A 19,632-nucleotide genomic window follows, 5' to 3' on the forward strand; every position below is an offset into this window, starting at 1 on the left:
TGGAATTACACAGATCGGGAAATTATTTTGGCGTGGTAAAAAGTATCCTAATAGTAGTGGCCTATGATTAAAAGCTACGCAGACAGCAATGTAGCGGTGCTTGATCTTGGTATTGATAGTCCATGTTTTCAATTACATAAACTGCAACTGAAACAACGCAGTATTTTGAAAGCTTCCATTTTCAATGGATTGATACGTAGTAGTATTTGGAAGCAACAGAAGATGTGCTTAATCAAAGTGTCAAACTTTCAGCCCCTGGGCCAGGTGTGTCGTGCTAAGAGAGAAAGCATCGCGAAACGTCATCTGACGGCAATGTGATGCTGCAATTTTGACACCCGTGGCAGGAGTGGGTTCTAATGTACCCTGCTGCCAGTTTGATTCTTCCCATGCTGTATGGTCATGCCATATGAGGGGGCACGTGCATATGCACAATGCCAATTTTTTTTAAAAATGTTTTTTTTAAAAAGCTAAAAACAAGATGGTGATGCATGTTTATGGCGGGGAAATTTGGCTTCTGCACATGCTCAGAAGAAGAAAACCCCAAACAATATTTAATTTTTTTTAAAAAGATGGCAGCCTCCACGACCAGCACTGGGTGAACCGATTCTGTGACATCATTGTGGCATCACTAGCAGGTTGCTACCAGTTCGGGCAAACTGGGAGGAACCCACCTCTGATCCATAGTCTAAATACAGTATTGAATTGGATGCCTTACTTACTCGTCCATCCAAGTCCTCAGAGAAGGGTGGCATAGAAGTCAAATAAATAAAAATAATAATAATAATAATAATAATAATAATAATAATAATAATACTACACTGCAAATGGCTATTCAAATTCACGTCTGGTTTAAAAATAAATCTAATAAGTGTAAAAGTTCTGAAGTTTGTTTTGTCAAGTACATATTGGTGGTATACAAAGATATAATATTTATATACCAATACATGATACTAGTAAAATAGAAACATAGGATAGGGGAGGGAAGGCACTCTGGTGCACTTATGCACGCCCCTTACTGACCTCTTAGGAATCGGGAGAGATCAACCGTGGATAGTCTAAGGGTAAAGTTTTGGGGGTTAGGTGATGATACTACATACAGAGTATCATCTAATATACTACAGGGTATAATGAATTCTGTTTTACATTTATTCAAATAACAATTATACCAGAATGTGTTTCTATATATTGTCATATGCAGATCTCTGTTCCTTTTTCATTTTGTATTTTGCTTGTCCTTTTTATTTTGATGATCTATCAATAGCCACCTTCATTAAAATCCCCTTCTCTGTCCAGCATGTTAATTTTCCATATACTGTAACTGCGATCTTGTTTGTTTGTAGAGAAATGTGTGAATATCACCTACATTTGATGTGGAAATGGCAAGAAGCAAGTTCTCAGCAAAAGTTTTTTGTGGGAACAAGATTTAGTATATTACAACCACAAAATCTTTAGTCAGGAAAATGTTCACATATTTCCCCAAAATAAAATAGTTTGAAGTTAATTTCACTCAAAGTACAGTATGTGATTTTCTACAGGGGAGAAAAAAAATATCCTTCCCTTAAATATCCAGCTAACTAACTCAAACTCAATTAATTGAATAAGTATCATCAAGCTGCAGGGAGTGATTCCCCCCTCCCTTTTAAAAGGAGAATGAGTCTAATTACTTTAATTAGAACTGCTATAATTGTTCTATTTTCTTTGTGGGACTCAGTTTGCTTAATTGCTTTGTTGGGAATAGTGTGTGAATTGCTAATATCTCCTGGTTGCAGGTCACTAGTGGCTTCCTTCCAAAGTCATCTTTATGTCATACACCTTGGCAGACAGGAAATTGTCCTGTCACTTATTGGTGGAGGTGATAATGGATGCTTTATGCGATAGAAATACTCAGCAGTGGTTTAATTTTGGAGAATTACAGCTCACCATAGTTGGGTTTGTCAAATCTGGTCTGTTGGTTTGGACTGAAATCCATCTTAGTCAAAGCCAGCTAAACCCCTCTAACCCGAGATGATAAGGGGTGTCAAGCTTGTGATGTAAAATGACTTTTTTCTCCTTTGTTAAACTGAGTATAAGTGTGGCCAGTATGTGACGCATTGAGCCTGCAGGCTACGAGTTTGATAGCCCTGATTTAAATGCAAGCATGTGTATGGAAGTGGCAATTAGACTTAGTGATTAATTATATAAAATAATATCTAAGATATTCTTGGATGGGAACAAGAACTGTTGGAAAAGACATTCTATACTGTCTTTACTAAATAATTGAATTTTTATTCCGGGGAATGAAAGAAACAGCTTTTCCTCAGAAATAAATACTTTATTATTGTCATTGTATGTGTACTCACAGTATACCCATAAAAAGAAATTTACATAATGCCTAAAGATAGAAATAATTCCTTTAAATCTGGAAATTGATTTTGTTTGATGGTCATTGCAGAATATGAGGTCTGCCAAATAGTAGCCATTATTAATTTGAATATTACTGACTTTCCACTATACTGTAATAGCAAAATAGGGAGGCCAGGAGGCCTTGAGAATGCTAACTCTGTAAACCGCTTAGAGAGGGTTGTAAAGCACTGTGAAGTGGTATATAAGTCTAAATGCTATTGCTAAATGCTAATGCTATTTGAAAGTTGGTTTGATACCAATCCACGAAATGATGACATTGCAAAATGATTCATCCAACAGGTGAAGCTAAGCAGAGATAAGTTTAAATGCAAATGCAAAATAAACTGAAGGTCCTTGGTAATTTTCTGTGTCATTTAATTTGATTTTAAGAAAGAAATTGTGGGATACAAAATGCTACAACTAAAAGGACACAACTGTTTACTGTACAATAGACTATGTTATCAATCTGTTTTTAAAATATTTATTTTTTAAAAAAATCCGTTATCAAGCTATTCTCTTTCACAGTTCAATCTCTCAAAAGGGAACATCTTCCAAAATGGGACTTTTTTTGCTTTCAGAGCGATGCAGCAAAGCCGATCCGATTGTTCTGCCGGTCAAATTCAATGTAGTATTGCTTAATAAAAGTTGCACCGAGAAGCCAGAGAGGGCCTAAGGGAGGAGGAATGTCCAAAGCTGAGAATGCCACAATGCAGAAATCTTCCCCATAGTTTGCATGCTGCAGAGAAAGCAATCCAAACAAAAGGAAATAAATCAGCAAGATGCCCTGAGTAATTCCTAATAATGTGACTTTATTGATTGATTGATTGATTGATTGATTGATTGGATTTGTATGCCGCCCCTCTCCGCAGACTCGGGGCGGCTAACAACAATGATAAAAAAACCAACATGTAACAATCCAATTTAATAAAACAACTAAAAACCCTTATTATAAAAAACCAAACATACACACAAACATCATGAACTGCTTGCCGGTTTACTCACTGTCAGAACAGTGGTGGGTTCAAAATCCTGTCACTACTGGTTTGCTCATGTCCCAGGTGGGGGGGGGGGCGAAGCCTCCCACTGCCCCTACCAGTTCACAGAACTGGACTGAACTGGGAGCAACCCACTGCTGTGTCAGACCTTTGATTTAATCACCAGCTCTCAAAAGTCCCTCCCCAATTTATTTTCTCTGATCTTTGGCTTTCCAGGTTTTATCTAAACCTTGTTGCTCGTCCATATTTGTTCCTTTAATTGGAAATCATGGCTCCAGATATTACCTTGAGAACGTAGCTAGAACTGCTGAGTGAGTAGGTCATATCTCCAAGATGGAAGGAAATGTCAGGCAGCCCAGGAATGCTTTCACATTGAACGACGTACTGTGAGAGGATAAAGGAAATAGAAGATTCGACAGGCCTTTAAGTCCTATGTTATAAGTCTCGGTGCTACAGGTAATAGGAAAAGATCTTACGTCTGCTTTTCCCAGCTGATACTTCATCACTATAGGGAAGATATCAGGATAGGGAACCACCTAACAATAATATTTCCAATTGCAATGGGAATCTCTCAGTGATGGGCTCCTGCGGGAACAGTCAGGAACGCAGTTCCGGTAGCAAAATTTGGAGCTCCACCCCAGAGCACCCAATTTGTACTGAAAGATGTTGAAACAAAATGCATAAGCCACGCCCACAGTGTGGTAGTAAAAATTTTGGTAGTCCATCACTGGAATCTCTCCTTATCCAGATTTAATCTAGATTTTTCTTAAACAACCTTGCAGTTTAAACTATTTAGACTTTACACTTTTGAGTAAACTACTGAAGTTGATTTTTTTTCCCTTTTTTTTAAAAAAGGGAAATGTGCTAAAATTGGACACTTGAAAAATGTAAACACTAGTGAGCCTGGACATTATATGAAAGGGTCTGGAAATTAAAAAAATATATATTTCATATCTCATTGCTGATGTTTAGATTCATGTCTTCCCATGATTAGAAAAGAGGATCAACTTTTAAAAAGTTAAGCTCAGATTTCTTACCTTTTCTTCTTCTACTAGGAAAAGAGCTCCTATGCTTTTCATCAGGACAGATACCAAACTGGCTGGTCCGCTGATAAAGGAAGCACCGGTATCTATAGCTGCTGTGCATCCTTCATGACAAAACGCTACATCATTTGCTATAGAAACGCTGCAGAGAAAGCAAAACAGCATTTGGACATGCCTGTACTTTTGAAGAATAAGTCTCGTGTGTCAAAATGAAGCTAAAACAACAATCTTGGCATTCAAGGTCTTGAACTCCTGATCTGCATGTCACAATACAGTGGTACTTCTACCTAAGAAAGTCTCTACTTATGAACCTATCTAGATAAGAACCGGGTGTTCAAGATTTTTTTGCCTCTTCTCAAAAACCATTTTCCACTTACAAACCTGTAACCGGAAAAGGCAAGAAGAAGCCTCTGTGGGGCATCTCTAGGAATCTCCTGGGAGGAAATGGGAACAGACAAGGGGGGAAAAGCCTCCGTGGGGCCTCTCTAGGAGTCTCTTGGGAGGAAATGGGGCTGGAAAAGGTGGGGAGAAGCCTCCATGGGGCCTCTCTAGGACAGTGTTTTTCAACCAGTGTGCCGCGGCACACTAGTGTGCCGTGGAACATGGTCAGGTGTGCCGCAAGAGGGGAGAGAGAAAGAGAGACAGAAAGGGAAAGAAAGCAAGAGTGAGAGAAAGAGAGTGAGAGAGAGAAAGAAACAGAGAGAGAGATAAAGAAAGCAAGAGAGAGAGAGAAAAAGTGAGAGAGAGAAAGCAAGAGAGAGTAGGGGAGAGAAAGAGAAAGAAAGCAAGAGGGAAAGAGAGAAAGAAAGCAAGAGAGAGAAAAAGCAAGAGAAAGAGAGAGAAAGAGAGAGAGAGAAAGAAAGCGAGAGTGTGTGTGAGAGAGAGAAAGAAAGCAAGAGAGAGAGAAAGAGAAAGAAAGCAAGAGAGAAAAAGAAAGAGAGAAAGAAAGAGAGAGAGAGCGTGTGTGTGAGAAAGAAAGCAAGAGAGAGAAAGAAAGAGAAAGATAGGAAGAGAGAGGGAGAGAGAGAGAGAGAGAAGGAGAGGGAGAGAGAGAAATGAGAGAAAAAAGGGGAGAAAAAAAGAGAAATGATAAAATGATTGAGGCAGAGAATGAGAGGAAAGAGAGAAAAACAAAAGAGAGAAGTGTCTGTTGATTTAAAGCATATGATAAAAAGCACCCAAAGAATAAGAGAGAGAAAAAACCCAGCCCTCACCTGTTTTTGGAAATGGTTCAAGAGTGTGTATACAAACACACAAGGGGGGGGGATAATATGTATAATATATACTGTCTTAGAGTGTCATTTTGGTTGGTGGTGTGCCCCAGGATTTTGTAAATGTAAAAAATGTGCCACAGCTCAAAAAAGGTTGAAAATCACTGCTCTAGGAATCTCCTGGGAGGAAATGGGGCCTCCACCCTCCCTATGGTTTCCCTAATCGCACACATTATTTGCTTTTACATTAATTCCTATGGAAAAAATTGCTTCTTCTTACAAACATTTCTACATTTCACGGTACAAATTAAGTTTGTAAGTAGAGGTATCACTGTACAGGTATTCCTCAACTCCCGACCACAATTGAGCCCAACATTTATGTTTCTAGGTGAGAAATTTGTTAAGTGGAGTTTTGCCCCATTTTATGACTTTTCTTGCCCCAGTCATTGCAGTTGTTAAATTAGTAAGAATGGTTGCTAAGAGAATATGGCTTCCCTATTGACTTTGCCTGTCAGAAGGTCACAAAAGAAGATCCCATGACCCCGGGACACTCCAGTTGTCATAAATGTGAATCAGTTGTCAAGCATCTGTAATTCATGTGACCACGGGGATGCTGCAATGCTCACAAGTGTGGAAAAATTGTCATCGATCACTTTTTTCGGTGCCATTGTAACTGGTCATTAGGTGAACTGTTGTAAGTCAAGGACTACCTGTAGTTTGTAAGGAAAATGATAACAACAACAACAGAATTGGAAGGGACCTTGGAGGTCTTCTAGTCAAACTCCCTGCTTAGGCAGGAAACCCTACACTACTTCAGACAGATGGTTATCCAACATCTTCTTAAAAACTGCCAGTGTTGGAACATTCCCAACTTCTGGAGGCAAACTGTTCCACTGATTAATTGTTCTAACTGTCAGGAAATATTTCCTTAGTTCTAAGTTACTTCTCTCTCTTTTTAGTTTCCAACCATTGGTTCTTGTTCTACCCTCAGGTGCTTTGGAGAATAGGTTGACTCCTTCTTCTTTGTGGCAACTACTGAGATATTGGAACGCTGCTATCATGTCTCTCCTAGTCATCCTCTTCATTAAAATAGCCATGCTCAGTTCTTGCAACCGTTCTTCATATAATAATAATAATAATAATAATAATAATAATAACAACAACAACAAACAATAAAACAACAACAAAACAACAACAACAACAACAATAATAATAATAATAATAATAATTATTATTATTATTATTATTATTATTTATTAGATTTGTATGCTGCCCCTCTCTGCAGACTCAGGGTGTTTTGTTTTAGCCTCCAGCCCCCTAATCATCTTTGTCGCTCTTTGCACTTATCAACATCTTTTTTGCATCCTGGTGACCAAAACTGAATGCAGTATTCCAAGTGTGGCCTTATCAAGGCCTTTTAAAGTGGTATTAACACTTCACATGATCTTGATTCTATCCCTCTGTTAATGCAGCCTAGGACTCTGTTGGCTTTTTTGGCAGCTGCTGCACACTGCTGGCTCATATTTCAATGGTTCTCCACTAGGACTCCAAGATCCCTCTCACAGTTACTCCTGTTGAGCAATGTACCACATATACTGTACCTGTCATTTTGTTTTTCTTGTCTAAATGCATAACCTTACATTTTTTTACCATTGAATTTCATTCTGTTAGATAGTGCCCATTGTTCAAGTTTGTCAAGATCCTTCTGTATTTTGAGCCTATCTTCTGCAGTGTTAGCTATTCCTGCCAGTTTGGTGTCATCTGCAAATTTGATAAGTTCCCCATCTATCCCCTCGTCCAAATCATTGATGAAAATGTTGAAGATTACTGGGCCTAAAATGTATTGTTAGCATCTTATAAAACATGGTCACCTTGGGAAAAGCTGATCTCCAAATGCAAATTAATGTTTCATATCTTTAGTTGACTCAAACAATTTCCCTTTTGGGTTCTTGATTTTATCAGTCTGGCATTACACAGAACTTACCCTTTAAGATCAACATGCCAGTAGCCTTCTCTGCTAATACTGACATAGTGGAAGTCTCCAATGTAGTAAGAGGGATCACTGCCACCCAGGATAATCTCTCCTCCGGTGTTCAACTCTGAGTTTCTAGACCAAAGGGAGGGAGAAAAAAAATCGCAAAACAATGGTCTTATTCTTGCTCATTTTTATGCACAACAGGGTTTAGCAAACTTTGTTAAAGGCCTATGAAGGAGAGCCATTTTGCTTTTAAGACAGTATTTATAAGGCAATCAGTATTTCCAGCAAAAATACTCAAGCTTAGAGCAAAAGTCATATTACTAATTAGATAAGAATTTATTGAAATTACCTGTGATTCACAATGTCAAAAGATACAAAAGAAAGATTTGTGGGACGGGGGCAGGAACAGAGATGATGCCTGCTGCAAAATACTCCACCAGTGATGATTTCAGGTTTAAATTTCCCCTTGAGAAACTTTTAGTATCAGACTTTCCCTTGCTCGGTTCTATTTTCTACATAGTGTCTACATCTTTATGGCCAGCTGGGGGAAACACTTCAAAATATTCAATATTAGCAGTGTTATTTCTGCTTCACTTGCTCCTGTGCTAAACTCTAATCCTGAAAAGGTATTCCATATTGCAAATCAATCGTATTCTCCAGCAATAGCCAAGTGCCTTCCGTCCCCTGTCCTATTGCTCTCCTATATCTCCTATTCCTTTCTTCTATTCTTATATCTCTTCTTCTATTCTTTCATTGGTATGCTTTATTACTAGATCTTCTTTTCTATTCTTTCATAGATATATTTTACTATGAGTATCTCCTCTATAACCTTCATCATGTATTTTATTATGTGTGTATATATATATATACCCACTAAAGCTCTCATTGTGTATTGGACTAACTAACTAACTAACTAACTAACTAACTAACTAACTAACTAACTAACTAACTAACTAACTAACTAAACAAACAAACAAACAAACAAACAAACAAACAAACAAACAAACAAACAAATCTCTGTGAGCCCCCATCCAAATTCTAAAAGAACTTCAGACCCTGGTGCTTAGCCAACAATCTAGGATCGAATGTTAGTGAACTTTGGGACGATTTAAGAGGACACACCCAGTAAAGGGTTCCCCATTGCCGGTGCTCCTGGTATGCTCCTGATGCACTCCGAGTGACTGGTGGGGGGGGGGGCATCTGGCAGGTGTGTGCATGCGCTGCTGCGAGATTCATCTGTGCATGCGCAGGAAGTGAAATCTTGCCTGAGGATGCTCGCACATGCGGGATTTTGCTGGTTTTTTTTGTGTTTTCTTTGCTTCCTTCGGGACCTTCGGGACCATCTTCTGCAGCACAAATCCCAGCACCCGGTTAGGTCCCACAGAGTTGGCCTTCTCCGGGTCCCGTCGACTAAGCAATATCACCAAGGGGAAGAGCCTTCTCTGTGGCGGCCCCATCCCTCTGGAATCCACTCCCCCCTGAGATTAGAACTGCCCCCACCCTCCTTGCCTTTCGCAAGCTCCTAAAAACCCACCTATATCACCAGGCTTGGGGAAGTTGATATGCCCCTTAGCTAATACAAGTTATGTATGGTTTTGTTTGGGTTGTGTGATGAACTTTTTTTTTATGATAAGGGTTTTTATCTGTTTTTAATATTGGATTTGTATATTGTGTATTGTGTTGTGAGCTGCCCTGAGTCTTCAGAGAGGGGCGGCATACTAATCTAATAAATTATTACTACTACTACTACTACTACTACTACTACTACTACTATTATTATTATTATTATTATTATTATTCCGTGCGTGCGTGGAAGCAAAACACTATCAAAAATCAGCAAAATCTCATGTGCAAGGGCATCCTCGCGTGAAATTTTGATTTCTGCGCATGCGCAGAAGGCAAATCTCATGTGAGCATACGCGTGCATGCATTGGGGATGTGAAGATTATTATTATTATTAATATTATTTATTAGATTTGTATGCCGCCCCTCTCTGTAGACTTGGGGCAGCCCACAACAACAATAAAATAATGTATAACAAATCTAATAATTTAAAATCAGTAAAAAAAACCTTATTAAAAAGCAAAAAACATACACACAAACATACCATGCATAAACTGTATAGGCCCGGGGGAGGTGTCTCAATTCCCCCAAGCCTGACGGCAGAGGTGGGTTTTAAGAAGTTTACGAAAGGCAAGGATGGTGGGGGCAATTCTGATCTCCGGGGGGAGCTGGTTCCAGAGGGTCGGGGCTGCCACAGAGAAGGCTCTTCCCCTGGGTCCCCCCAAACGACATTGTTTAGTCAACGGGACCCGGAGAAGGCCAACTCTGTGGGACCTAACCGGTCGCTGGGATTCATGCGGCAGAAGGTGGTCTCTGAGATAATTTGGTCCGATGCCATGAAGGGCTTTATAGGTCATAACCAACACTTTGATGTGTGCGCACCTCCATTTTTCCAACCAGGATTGCACAACGGACCATCCATGCAGCAGCCCACTTCTGGACACACCCAAATATTGTCTTTAAAAAAGTATGAAGCCTATCTATGGGTAGCAAATTTTCTGGAAAAAAGTATAATCACTCTCTGACAGTGAATCTAAAGCGCAATCAAATTATGAATTGGTGCAATAATTTAAAGTATAGGTTTTTATATTCCTAAACAAAACCTACCTGCTGTAGTAGACAGAGAAGACCTTTTCTGACAAGACCTTTTCGGATATTATCTTATCAAAAACTGGGGTAACCCCATCAATGGCTTGGCTGGGGTAGCCCATACCAAGCACTCCATCAAACTTAGCATACAAGAAAGGATCATTTGTTAGTGTACTAGCTTCTGCAAAGACTTGGATGATAGGAATACCAGCAACCTAGAGAAAAGCACACAAAAAGGAACTGTAGAGCAATAAGTTGAATGCATTCTTCATAGGGAATAAAAATAATTCTTCTTTCATTCCTCCTTCATCTTTGCTCCCCCACCACCTCACTCATACACACCCACATATACTTTTATGTATAGTGAAGTCATTTGTGCTTCAATCCCAGTAATTGTTCAAGTGACTAAGGGACCTGTCACGTTGTCCTTTAGTGCCATGTTTTTTATTAAAACTGCATTTTTGTACATGCTCACATGGCATTAGTGAATAAATGTAAATGGATTGCTGCTTATAAGATTGTCTCCCTTTTGCATTACTATAGCTTGAGCCCCAACTCTATTACAGTCTCATGCTATAACTAACTGGATATCCTAAGACTGATGGTGAACCTGTTGAATCTTTGCAGGAATGAAGGACTGCAATCTTGTAATAAGTAATGGTTCTTTATTAACAGAAGTAACGGTTACAGAACTGAAAACGAGACAAACATGGCCGTGCCTGGCAGCTATATATATGCCTGGCTCCCAGGCTGAGCCAACCAATCACCTTGCAGTATTTTCCCGCCCAAGGAATGTGGGGCGGGTACAAGGCCTAACTGTCCTGTGGACACAACAGAACCTATGGCAGAGCTATATCTGAGGGCACAAGAGGCGTTGCCCTGTGTCAGCTCCAATGTGTATGTGTGTGCTGACCAGCTGATTTTTGGCTTTGGGGAAGGTGTTTTTCGCCCTTCTCAGGTTTTAGGTGGCTTCTCTGAAGTCTCTGGAGTGTGAAAAACAGCCCAATAGGCAAAGCAAAGTTCAGAAAAATGGATTTCTGGTTTGTCTGTTGGGCCGTTTTTCGCATTCTGGAGGCTTTAGGGTAGCTACTTGAAGCCTCTGGAGATAAAAAATGGCCCAACGGGCAAACTGGATGTTTATTTTTCCAAACTTCCAGTTTGACATTGGGTCGTTTTTTGCACTCCGGGAAGCCTGAGGATGAAAAATGGCCCAATGGGGGGGTGGAGGTTGTGCATTCATGGGGATGCGAGCATGTGCAGTGTGGCACACAAGAAGGGTTTTGTGTGCCAACACGTGTGTTCACTAGTGCATGCGTCTACTTCCATTTTTGGCACACAAGAAGAAAACAGTTTGCAATCACTCTCCTAAGACAGTGTTCCCCAACCTTGGCAGCTTGAAGATATTTGGACTTCAATTCCCAGAATTCCCCAGCCAGCAAATGCTGGCTGGGGAATTCTGGGAGTTGAAGTCCAGATATCTTCAAGTTGCCAAGGTTGGGGAACACTCTTCTAAGACATATAACATTTATCTCTTTAAATATTTACAATGCACCTGCCTGTATTCAACCTGCATGTTCCTGCAACCACCCTCCCCCAAAAATAATAATTATTATAAAACTTCCAGTGATTTCTTTTCAGTGATAAAAAAGGTAAGTATAGTATCCTTCAAATCTTGGACAGTGCAAATGGGATGAATGTGGTCTGGTTATTGAAACGGATGTCCATGTGCCGCCTCTATGTTGGTTGAGGCAGGCAGGAGTCCCATGAGTACCATTTGTTGGGGGGTCAAGGGAAAGGGAGGGTTTTGCCTTCTCTTTCTGCTCAAGATCCCCATGGACAATTGGTGGGCCACTGTGTGACACAGAATGCTGGACTCGATGGGCTTTGGCCTGATTCAACCTGGCTCTTCTTATGTTCTTATGGTCAAAGTGCCACAATACGAACCATAGAGATGCTCCTTGTTTGTAGCCCTGTGGTTCAGTTTTTAAGGCCTGTGAATAACCTGGCATTTGTCAGACAGCAGAGAAACTCAGTTTCCTTCCTTCAGGAGCACAAAGGCTTATCATCCTATTAGCACTCACCCTAACAATGTCCTGGCTAAGGAAACCCTTAATATGTCCTCGGCCATATAAGAAGACAATTTCGGTTCCATTTGGCGTGTATGTACTTGATACAGAGGAATCATAACGATTGTGTGAAACTAAAAGAAAGAATATTAATAAATAGAACATTAATTGGTTTAAGACTCTTTGGGAATCATCAGGAACAAGTACCTTAAATGTCAACTTCATATACCATATTTTCCCAAAAATAAGACCCTGAAAACAAGTCCTTCTCAAACATTTCTTCCTATAGCTTCCCCTCCCCCCAGTGATGGGCTGCTGCACCCATAGGGGGGGGGGGCACAGTGGGGGTAGTAAGTTTATGCACTATTTATCTAGAACTGAACTTTTACAGCAATTAAAGAAAATTGAGCTACTTGCCTAATTTGTTATCATACTGAACCTTGTAGGTTCAGTACAAAACCTTAAAATGTTACTGTGCTCCACAACAAATAATGTTGCCTATCATTTTCTTCCCATCTCAAGGACAGAAGAAAATGCAGAATTGGAGCTGTATGGAAAAGCCCTGAGGATGGAGAAATAATGTCTCACTCTTCACACAGGAACCAAACTTCCATTGACCAATTGCAGAAGCTCCATGACGATTGCTTTGCTATCATTGTTCTGAGGAGAACAATTCTCCAGACAGCTCTCCAAAGTCAAGCTTCGTTTCCAATGGAAAACAAAAATGAACAAACCAGTGGGAGAGGAGCAGTGATGGGCTACCAAAATTTTTACTACCACACTGTGGCCGTGGCTTATGCATTTTGTTTCAATGCAGTGCAAATTGGCTGTTCTGGGGTGGAGCTCCATTTTTGCTACCCCACTGTGTTCCACCCCGCCCAGGTAATAGCCAACCCCTCATTATAAAGGGTATGTACACACATGCACGTACAGCTCTTCTAAAATTATACACATTCAACCTCATTTACTGTGATAGGAAAGACACAGAGCCCAGAAAGGGGGGGGGGGGGATTGCTACTGGTACTGTGTACCTGGCCAAAGTTTTGCTACTGGTACTGCGTACCCACCAATGGAAAGGAGGAGGAAGATAAAATGTCTCACTTTTTGACTAGCTGGGTACATAAATCAATGACCAGCTGATTTGATTGGTTAGGGACTATTTTATTCAAGCTAAGTGTAGGGTTCATTCGTTCTTCAAATTCAGTGCTCTGTGTTGTGTATCATATACTATATTGTTTGTAATATAATTCTGGGTAGTGGTTATGGGACTGGGGGGTGGAAGTCCTGCCTCAAGAATGAAAGTCAGATTGAGTCAATCTCTCTCTCAACCCACCCCCCTAACAGGGTTATTGTTTGGGACAAAACAGGAGGAGACATCAAGCATCAAAGCACTAGATATTGTGAATTTAATAGTAATAGTAATAGTAATAGATCAGCAACAGCAATAACAACAACAACAGAGTTGGAAGGGACCTTGGAGGTCTTCTAGTCCAGCCCCCTGCTTAGGCCGATAACCCTACACTACTTCAGACAAATGGTTATCCAACTTCTTCTGGAAGTAACTTTCAGTGTTGGAGCTTTCACAACCTCTGGAGGCAAGTTGTTCCCCTGATTAATTGTTCTAACTGTCCTTAGTTCTAAGTTGCTTCTCTCCTTGTTTAGCTTCCACCTATTGCCTCTTACTCTACCCTCAGATGCTTTGGAGAATAGTTTGACTCCTTCTTTGTGGCAACCCTTGAGATATTGGAACAGTGCTATCATGTCTCCCCTAGTCCTTCTTTTCGTTAACCTAGACATATCCAATTCCTGCAACCATTCTTCATGTTTTAGCCTCCAGTCCCCTAATCATCTTTATTTCTCTTCTCTGCACACTTTCTAGAGTGTCAACATTCTTTTTACATCATGGCAACCTAAATGGGATTGGGTGGCATAGAAGTCAAATAAATAAACAAGTAAACAAGTAAACAAGTAAACAAACAAACAAACAAACAAACAAACAAACAAACAAACAAACAAACTGAATGCCGTATTCCAAGTGTGGCCTTATGAAGGCATTATAAAGTGGCATTATATTAATGATTTAGTACTCATTTTTTCTAAATTTAATATTAACATCCAAAATCATGTGTAATATCCAGTGCTATCTTTTAAATTGTTTTTCTATTTTTTTTAATACACTAAAATATCAGGACACTTATTATTCATCATTAATTTAGCATACACTACAACTCATGGCTGCAAGTTGGTAATTGTCCAAGTCTCCTATGTGTAAATTATAAGAAAAATCTATTTTAGGATATCAGTGTACTGTGACAAGCATAAAAATACCAGTTATATAACATTGTTCCACATGCATAATGGGAAAACACATCAGGGTAGAAATCTTCATATTCTATTGTTACATGTTTCCAAAACTTACCACAGGCACTGTACAATGGGGGGCATTGGTGGGATGGCACCCAAAGATTAGCCGACCCGGTGTCAAAGACAACCTTGAAGACCTGAGGTGGTGTTCCAATACTTATTTCACCATAATACTGCAACTGAAAAGCACATCATAGCAGCAAAACATTTTTGTTAGGTGGGAAATCATAATTCATTCCATCAACATCTGTATAAAATGTATGGCTAGTCTTTATTTGCTGACTGCTTTCTTTAAGAGCATACTTACATCACCAAAGTTTGTTAGAATGGTAGGTGCCGTTTTATTTTGAAGCTCTTCACCAAGGTAGTAGATATGGTGCTTCAAAAAAGGGAGGACATCTGCCACTTTCATGCCCATCCCTTGCAGTGTTTCTCGGATTGAGGGCATTTTTTTGAGTGAAATTCTGACAGGTAGAAAAATGACCATGGTAAGACTGGTACGTGAATCGGATACATCCTGGACACAAACTGTTTCAACTCCTACCCTGAAAATGTTGCTACAGAGCACTGCACACCAAGACAACTAGACACAAGAACAGTCCCCCCCCCCCGAACGCCATCACTCTACTAAACAGATAATTCCTTCAACATTGTCAAACTTTTTACTAAGTCTGCACTTCTATTTCTACTAGTTTTTTCTCATCATTACTATCATCCTTTTCCTCCCACTTAGGACTGTATGACTGTAACTTGTTGCTTGTATCCTAAGATTTTTATTAATATTGTTTCATCATTGCTTATTTGACCCCTATGACAATCATTGAGTGTTGTACCACATGTTTCTTGATAAATCTATATTTTCTTTTATGTACACTGAGAGCATATGCACCAAGACAAATTCCTTGTGTGTCCAATCACACTTGGCCAATAAAGAATTCTATTCTATTCTACAGTCACTTTTGCAATAAATGTGGAGACACATGTGTGACTAATAGAGAAAGTGTTCTACATTTGATGATATGTTTTAATAAATGTGTTTTAATAAATTTGTTTTAATAAAAATACATCATCAAATGATGTGGTTATTAAAACGGATGTCCACGTGCTGCCTTTATGTTGGTTGAGGCAGGCAGGATTCCCTTGAGTACCGTTTATTGGGGGTCAAGGGAAAGGGAGGGTTTTGCCTTCTCTTTCTATTCAAGATCCCCATATACAATTGGTGGGCCACTGTGTGACACAGAATGCTGGACTCGATGGGCTTTGGCCCGATTCAGCATGGCTCTTCTTATGTTCTTATAAATAATTTGGAAGTGTCAAATGCTATCTGGTGGCAAATATTTTAAAATCTTTTAGAATGCTACCTGATGGCAAACATACAATGCTAGGAAAGAATGGTATGGTAGGTGAATGCTACTTCTGAAGCCCTTTTGGAAGGCTGAAAACATTGAACTGTCAGAACATCTGCCTCATCATGGTGTTGAGGCAGTGAAGGGCTGCAAAAAAAATGTACTACCACACTGTGGGCATGGATTTATTTGTGGGTGTGGCTTACCAACCATGTGACCAGGTGGGAGTGGCTTGACGATCATGCGAGGTGGCTTAAGGATCATGTGACTAGCTTAAAGGTGGCCAATTTGACATCACTCATGTCAAGGGTTTGGGTTAGGGTGCCTGGCCTCTCCTCGCCTCAAAGAGATACAATTTCCCTTATTATTACTGAACCTCCAAAATATACTATTTAATTCTATGTATATATGCCATATGTGTACATACATTTTATACACAGGCACACAAAAATATACATTATCTACTATATAAAGTGTATGTACACACATGCATGCACAGCTCTTCTGAAATTATACACATTCAAACTCATTTACTGCAATAGAAAAAACATGCCCAGGGGGAAAAAGAAAAAAAAAAATTCTGCTGGTTCTATGTACCTGACCAAACTTTTTCTACCGGTTCTGCGTACCTGCGTAGGAGCCCATCACTGTGTTGAGGAATTAAAAAATAGAATATTCTTTCTATGATACCACAGGCATAGTAAGTATACTTGGCTAAGAGAGAGGAAGGTAGATGTGAACCAAAATATAAGGATGGAAAGAACGAAACATTTAGCATTTTCAACAATATCTATACAGGATAATGTTTGTAGCTCAGGGTTGAAATGAGAGGTCCTTGGTACATGTTGAGCTTGGTTGTTTTCTTTTGGACATTTCATTACCTAAACTAGGTATTATTATTATTATTTGTTAGATTTGTAACATCATCAGTGCTCATGCAATGCTCATGTAACACTGATGACATCTATAACAATACAACATATCTTTCCAGGACCCACAAATTCCACGCAAACTTCTTTTTTGAGGGGGCACTTTTGGATAGAGAGAAGTGGCAAAAAATAGAGAACCTCAGCATAATCCTGCACTGAATAACCTCAATCATTTTCAGAACACAGTGACTGAATCTGTGATAAAGCCACTGGGTGTACTCAGCAGTTAGAGCTCCCAAGATATGTTTTCTTCTTTCCTTCCCTGGTATCTACCCACCTTGACATTTTCTTTTTGCAAAGAGACATTGGGAAGAAAGGTACCAACATCTGGAAAAACCTACTTCTTTATGTAGATCTAGATTCTGAGTTACTAATGACTTTTTGGAGGAGTTAATTTGGTTTAGGTTTTTTATTAATCTGCCCAAAGTAGCCCTAATTTAATTCACAGCTTGGTGAAATTCAACTGCACTCCCAAAGGAATTATTGCTAGGATTTGAAAAGCAGACAGGTAGACAGAATTGCTAAACAAAGTTTATTCCAAAGGTAAGGAGAGCAAATGAATACAGAGAGTTAAATGCCTCTCAAGGTTTTGGCTGTGGGATGTTGCTGTAACCTTTTCTCTCCTTTGCCTGCTTTTCTACAATAGCCTTCTCACCAATTAAACATTTCTAATCTGTTTAATAAATATTTATTTACTTACTTACTGTTCTGTCGGGCTCTCTGGTAGAATCCTCCCGAAAATTCACAGGTACAAATTTCAAACACACACACGTTTGAAAATTCAAAACAATGTTCTTTATAATGAAAATTCACTTAAACTAAGCCCTCTTTTTGTACAGCAAAGAGCACTGGTCTCCAAACAAACTGGTAATTGGTACAAGTCCCTTATCAGTTCTGTGATACTTAGCTTGCAGCTGTGAGGGAATTCACAGTCCTTCTTTCACAAAGTGAAACACCCTTTGCTCTGCTTTAGATTCAAAGTGGGGGGAAAGCAACACACCAAGGTCGAAGTCAGCAAGGCAGGCACGAAACACAACAATCAGATAATCCTCCACAATGGCCAAACCCACACGCTGCTATTTATAGCAGCCTCACTAATTACCACAGCCCCACCCAACCACAGGTGGCCCCATTTTCTTTGATAATAATCTCTCAGTTGTTGCTGCCTATGCATCGCTCTCCGCATGCGTGGCTGTATCATTAACTCTTGTTCCGAATCCAAGGAGGAGCTAGATAATTGATCTCCTTCTGAGCTGTCTGCCACACTCTCCTCCTCCCTGTCACTCATGTCTTCTTGGTCAGACGAGCCTTCATCATCAGATTCCACTGGGAGCAAAACAGGCCTGCGGCATGTGGATGTCTCCCCCACATCCACAGTCCTTGGGGCAGGAGCTGGGCCAGAGCTAACCACAACACTCACTCACTCACTCACTCACTCACTCACTTACTTATTTACTTACTTACTTATTTTATTTGTCAAACATGTACAGGATAGTAGTTTGTATAAACATAACATATCATAAGTAAAAGTAATGATAAAAGAGGACAGTAGGACAGGGATGGTAGGCACAGTGGTGTGCTTATGCACACCTGTTACAGACCTCTTAGAAATGGGGACAGGTCAACTGTAGGCAATCTAAGGTTAAAGTTTTGGGGATTTAGGAAAATACTGTTGTAACCTCTCCATCCTCCTTCCCACAGTCAGATTAATGGGATGCATAGTTGCGGCTACCCTGATATTTAAACCAGCTTTCTTGCAACTAGCTTGACAAGCAGTCTGAAAGCTGGCTGGATTTGATATATACCAATGTGCTTCTCCAGATGGCAGCAGATACCTGCAGTGAATTGGCAATGCCGTAGTTTTAAGCTTTTCTGTTTTGAAAGAATATTCCATTTGCTTTTTGCAACATATTATTGATGTGTTATTATCTGGTTGTTGCACTTGTCAACGTCTAGGTAATATACCAAAAAAAAACCCAGAGGGAGTCTTACCTTCGGAAGGCATCACTGGAAAAACACAAAGAGTAAGAGATAAGCAGAACAATTTCCCAACTCCTTGGCATTATTCTGTTTGTGTTGGTCTGGATGCAGTTTTCCCGAGCTTCTTTTTCCTTGTCTTGTGTGAAAAAGGAAGCCCGTTCTCCTAGGCTTTTATAGCTAAACAGGTCCAATTTTTAATTTTCTGCTGGGTTTTGATTGGTAAGAAAGCAGTAATAAATCTTGCAAGTTGGCAGAGGGAGGACACCACTGGGGTACTAACTTTGACCTTGTTTCCTGGTAAAGGTCAATTTGGTCAGCACACATTAATATTTGTGTCCACTCAATCTCTTATTTATGTGTACTGTTAACTCAATATACCGAGACCCAGTGAGGCAAAGTGAGCATTTACTTACGCACATTAAATTTTAAAATATGTCTGCAATCTCTCCTTGTTAATGTAACATTCTTGGAAAAAATTAAAACCTCGCTACAACGACAGTTCTAAATACAGATCCTACTATACCTGTTTTTTTATGGAGGCTTATTTATTTATTTGATTTTATGTTTATCTTTCCTTATTACTTTATAAGAAACTCAAGGTAGCAAACATCCCTAATACTCTTTCCTTCTCCTACTAGGTGGGCTGGTCTGAGAGAATGACTAGTCCAAACTCACCCAACTGCCTT

The 19,632-nt window shown here is 39.7% G+C and overlaps 1 protein-coding gene across 1 annotated transcript; it reads right to left on the reverse strand.

Annotated features, from left to right (window-relative positions):
* Positions 1 to 2,740: 2,740 nt before the first annotated feature.
* REN (renin) lies at positions 2,741 to 19,095 on the reverse strand. Its single transcript, XM_070748889.1, has 9 exons — positions 18,959 to 19,095; positions 14,999 to 15,155; positions 14,747 to 14,870; positions 12,343 to 12,461; positions 10,280 to 10,476; positions 7,616 to 7,738; positions 4,415 to 4,562; positions 3,663 to 3,761; positions 2,741 to 3,118 (listed from the first exon to the last, which is right to left on the reverse strand). Exons 1-9 carry the CDS (start codon positions 19,027 to 19,029, stop codon positions 2,957 to 2,959), a joined length of 1,200 nt encoding a protein of 399 aa, XP_070604990.1. The 5' UTR covers positions 19,030 to 19,095; the 3' UTR covers positions 2,741 to 2,956.
* Between the last annotated feature and the right edge of the window lie 537 nt (positions 19,096 to 19,632).

Source organism: Erythrolamprus reginae, chromosome 3 (assembly GCF_031021105.1).
Source record: "Erythrolamprus reginae isolate rEryReg1 chromosome 3, rEryReg1.hap1, whole genome shotgun sequence".
Lineage (NCBI taxonomy): Eukaryota > Metazoa > Chordata > Lepidosauria > Squamata > Dipsadidae > Erythrolamprus > Erythrolamprus reginae.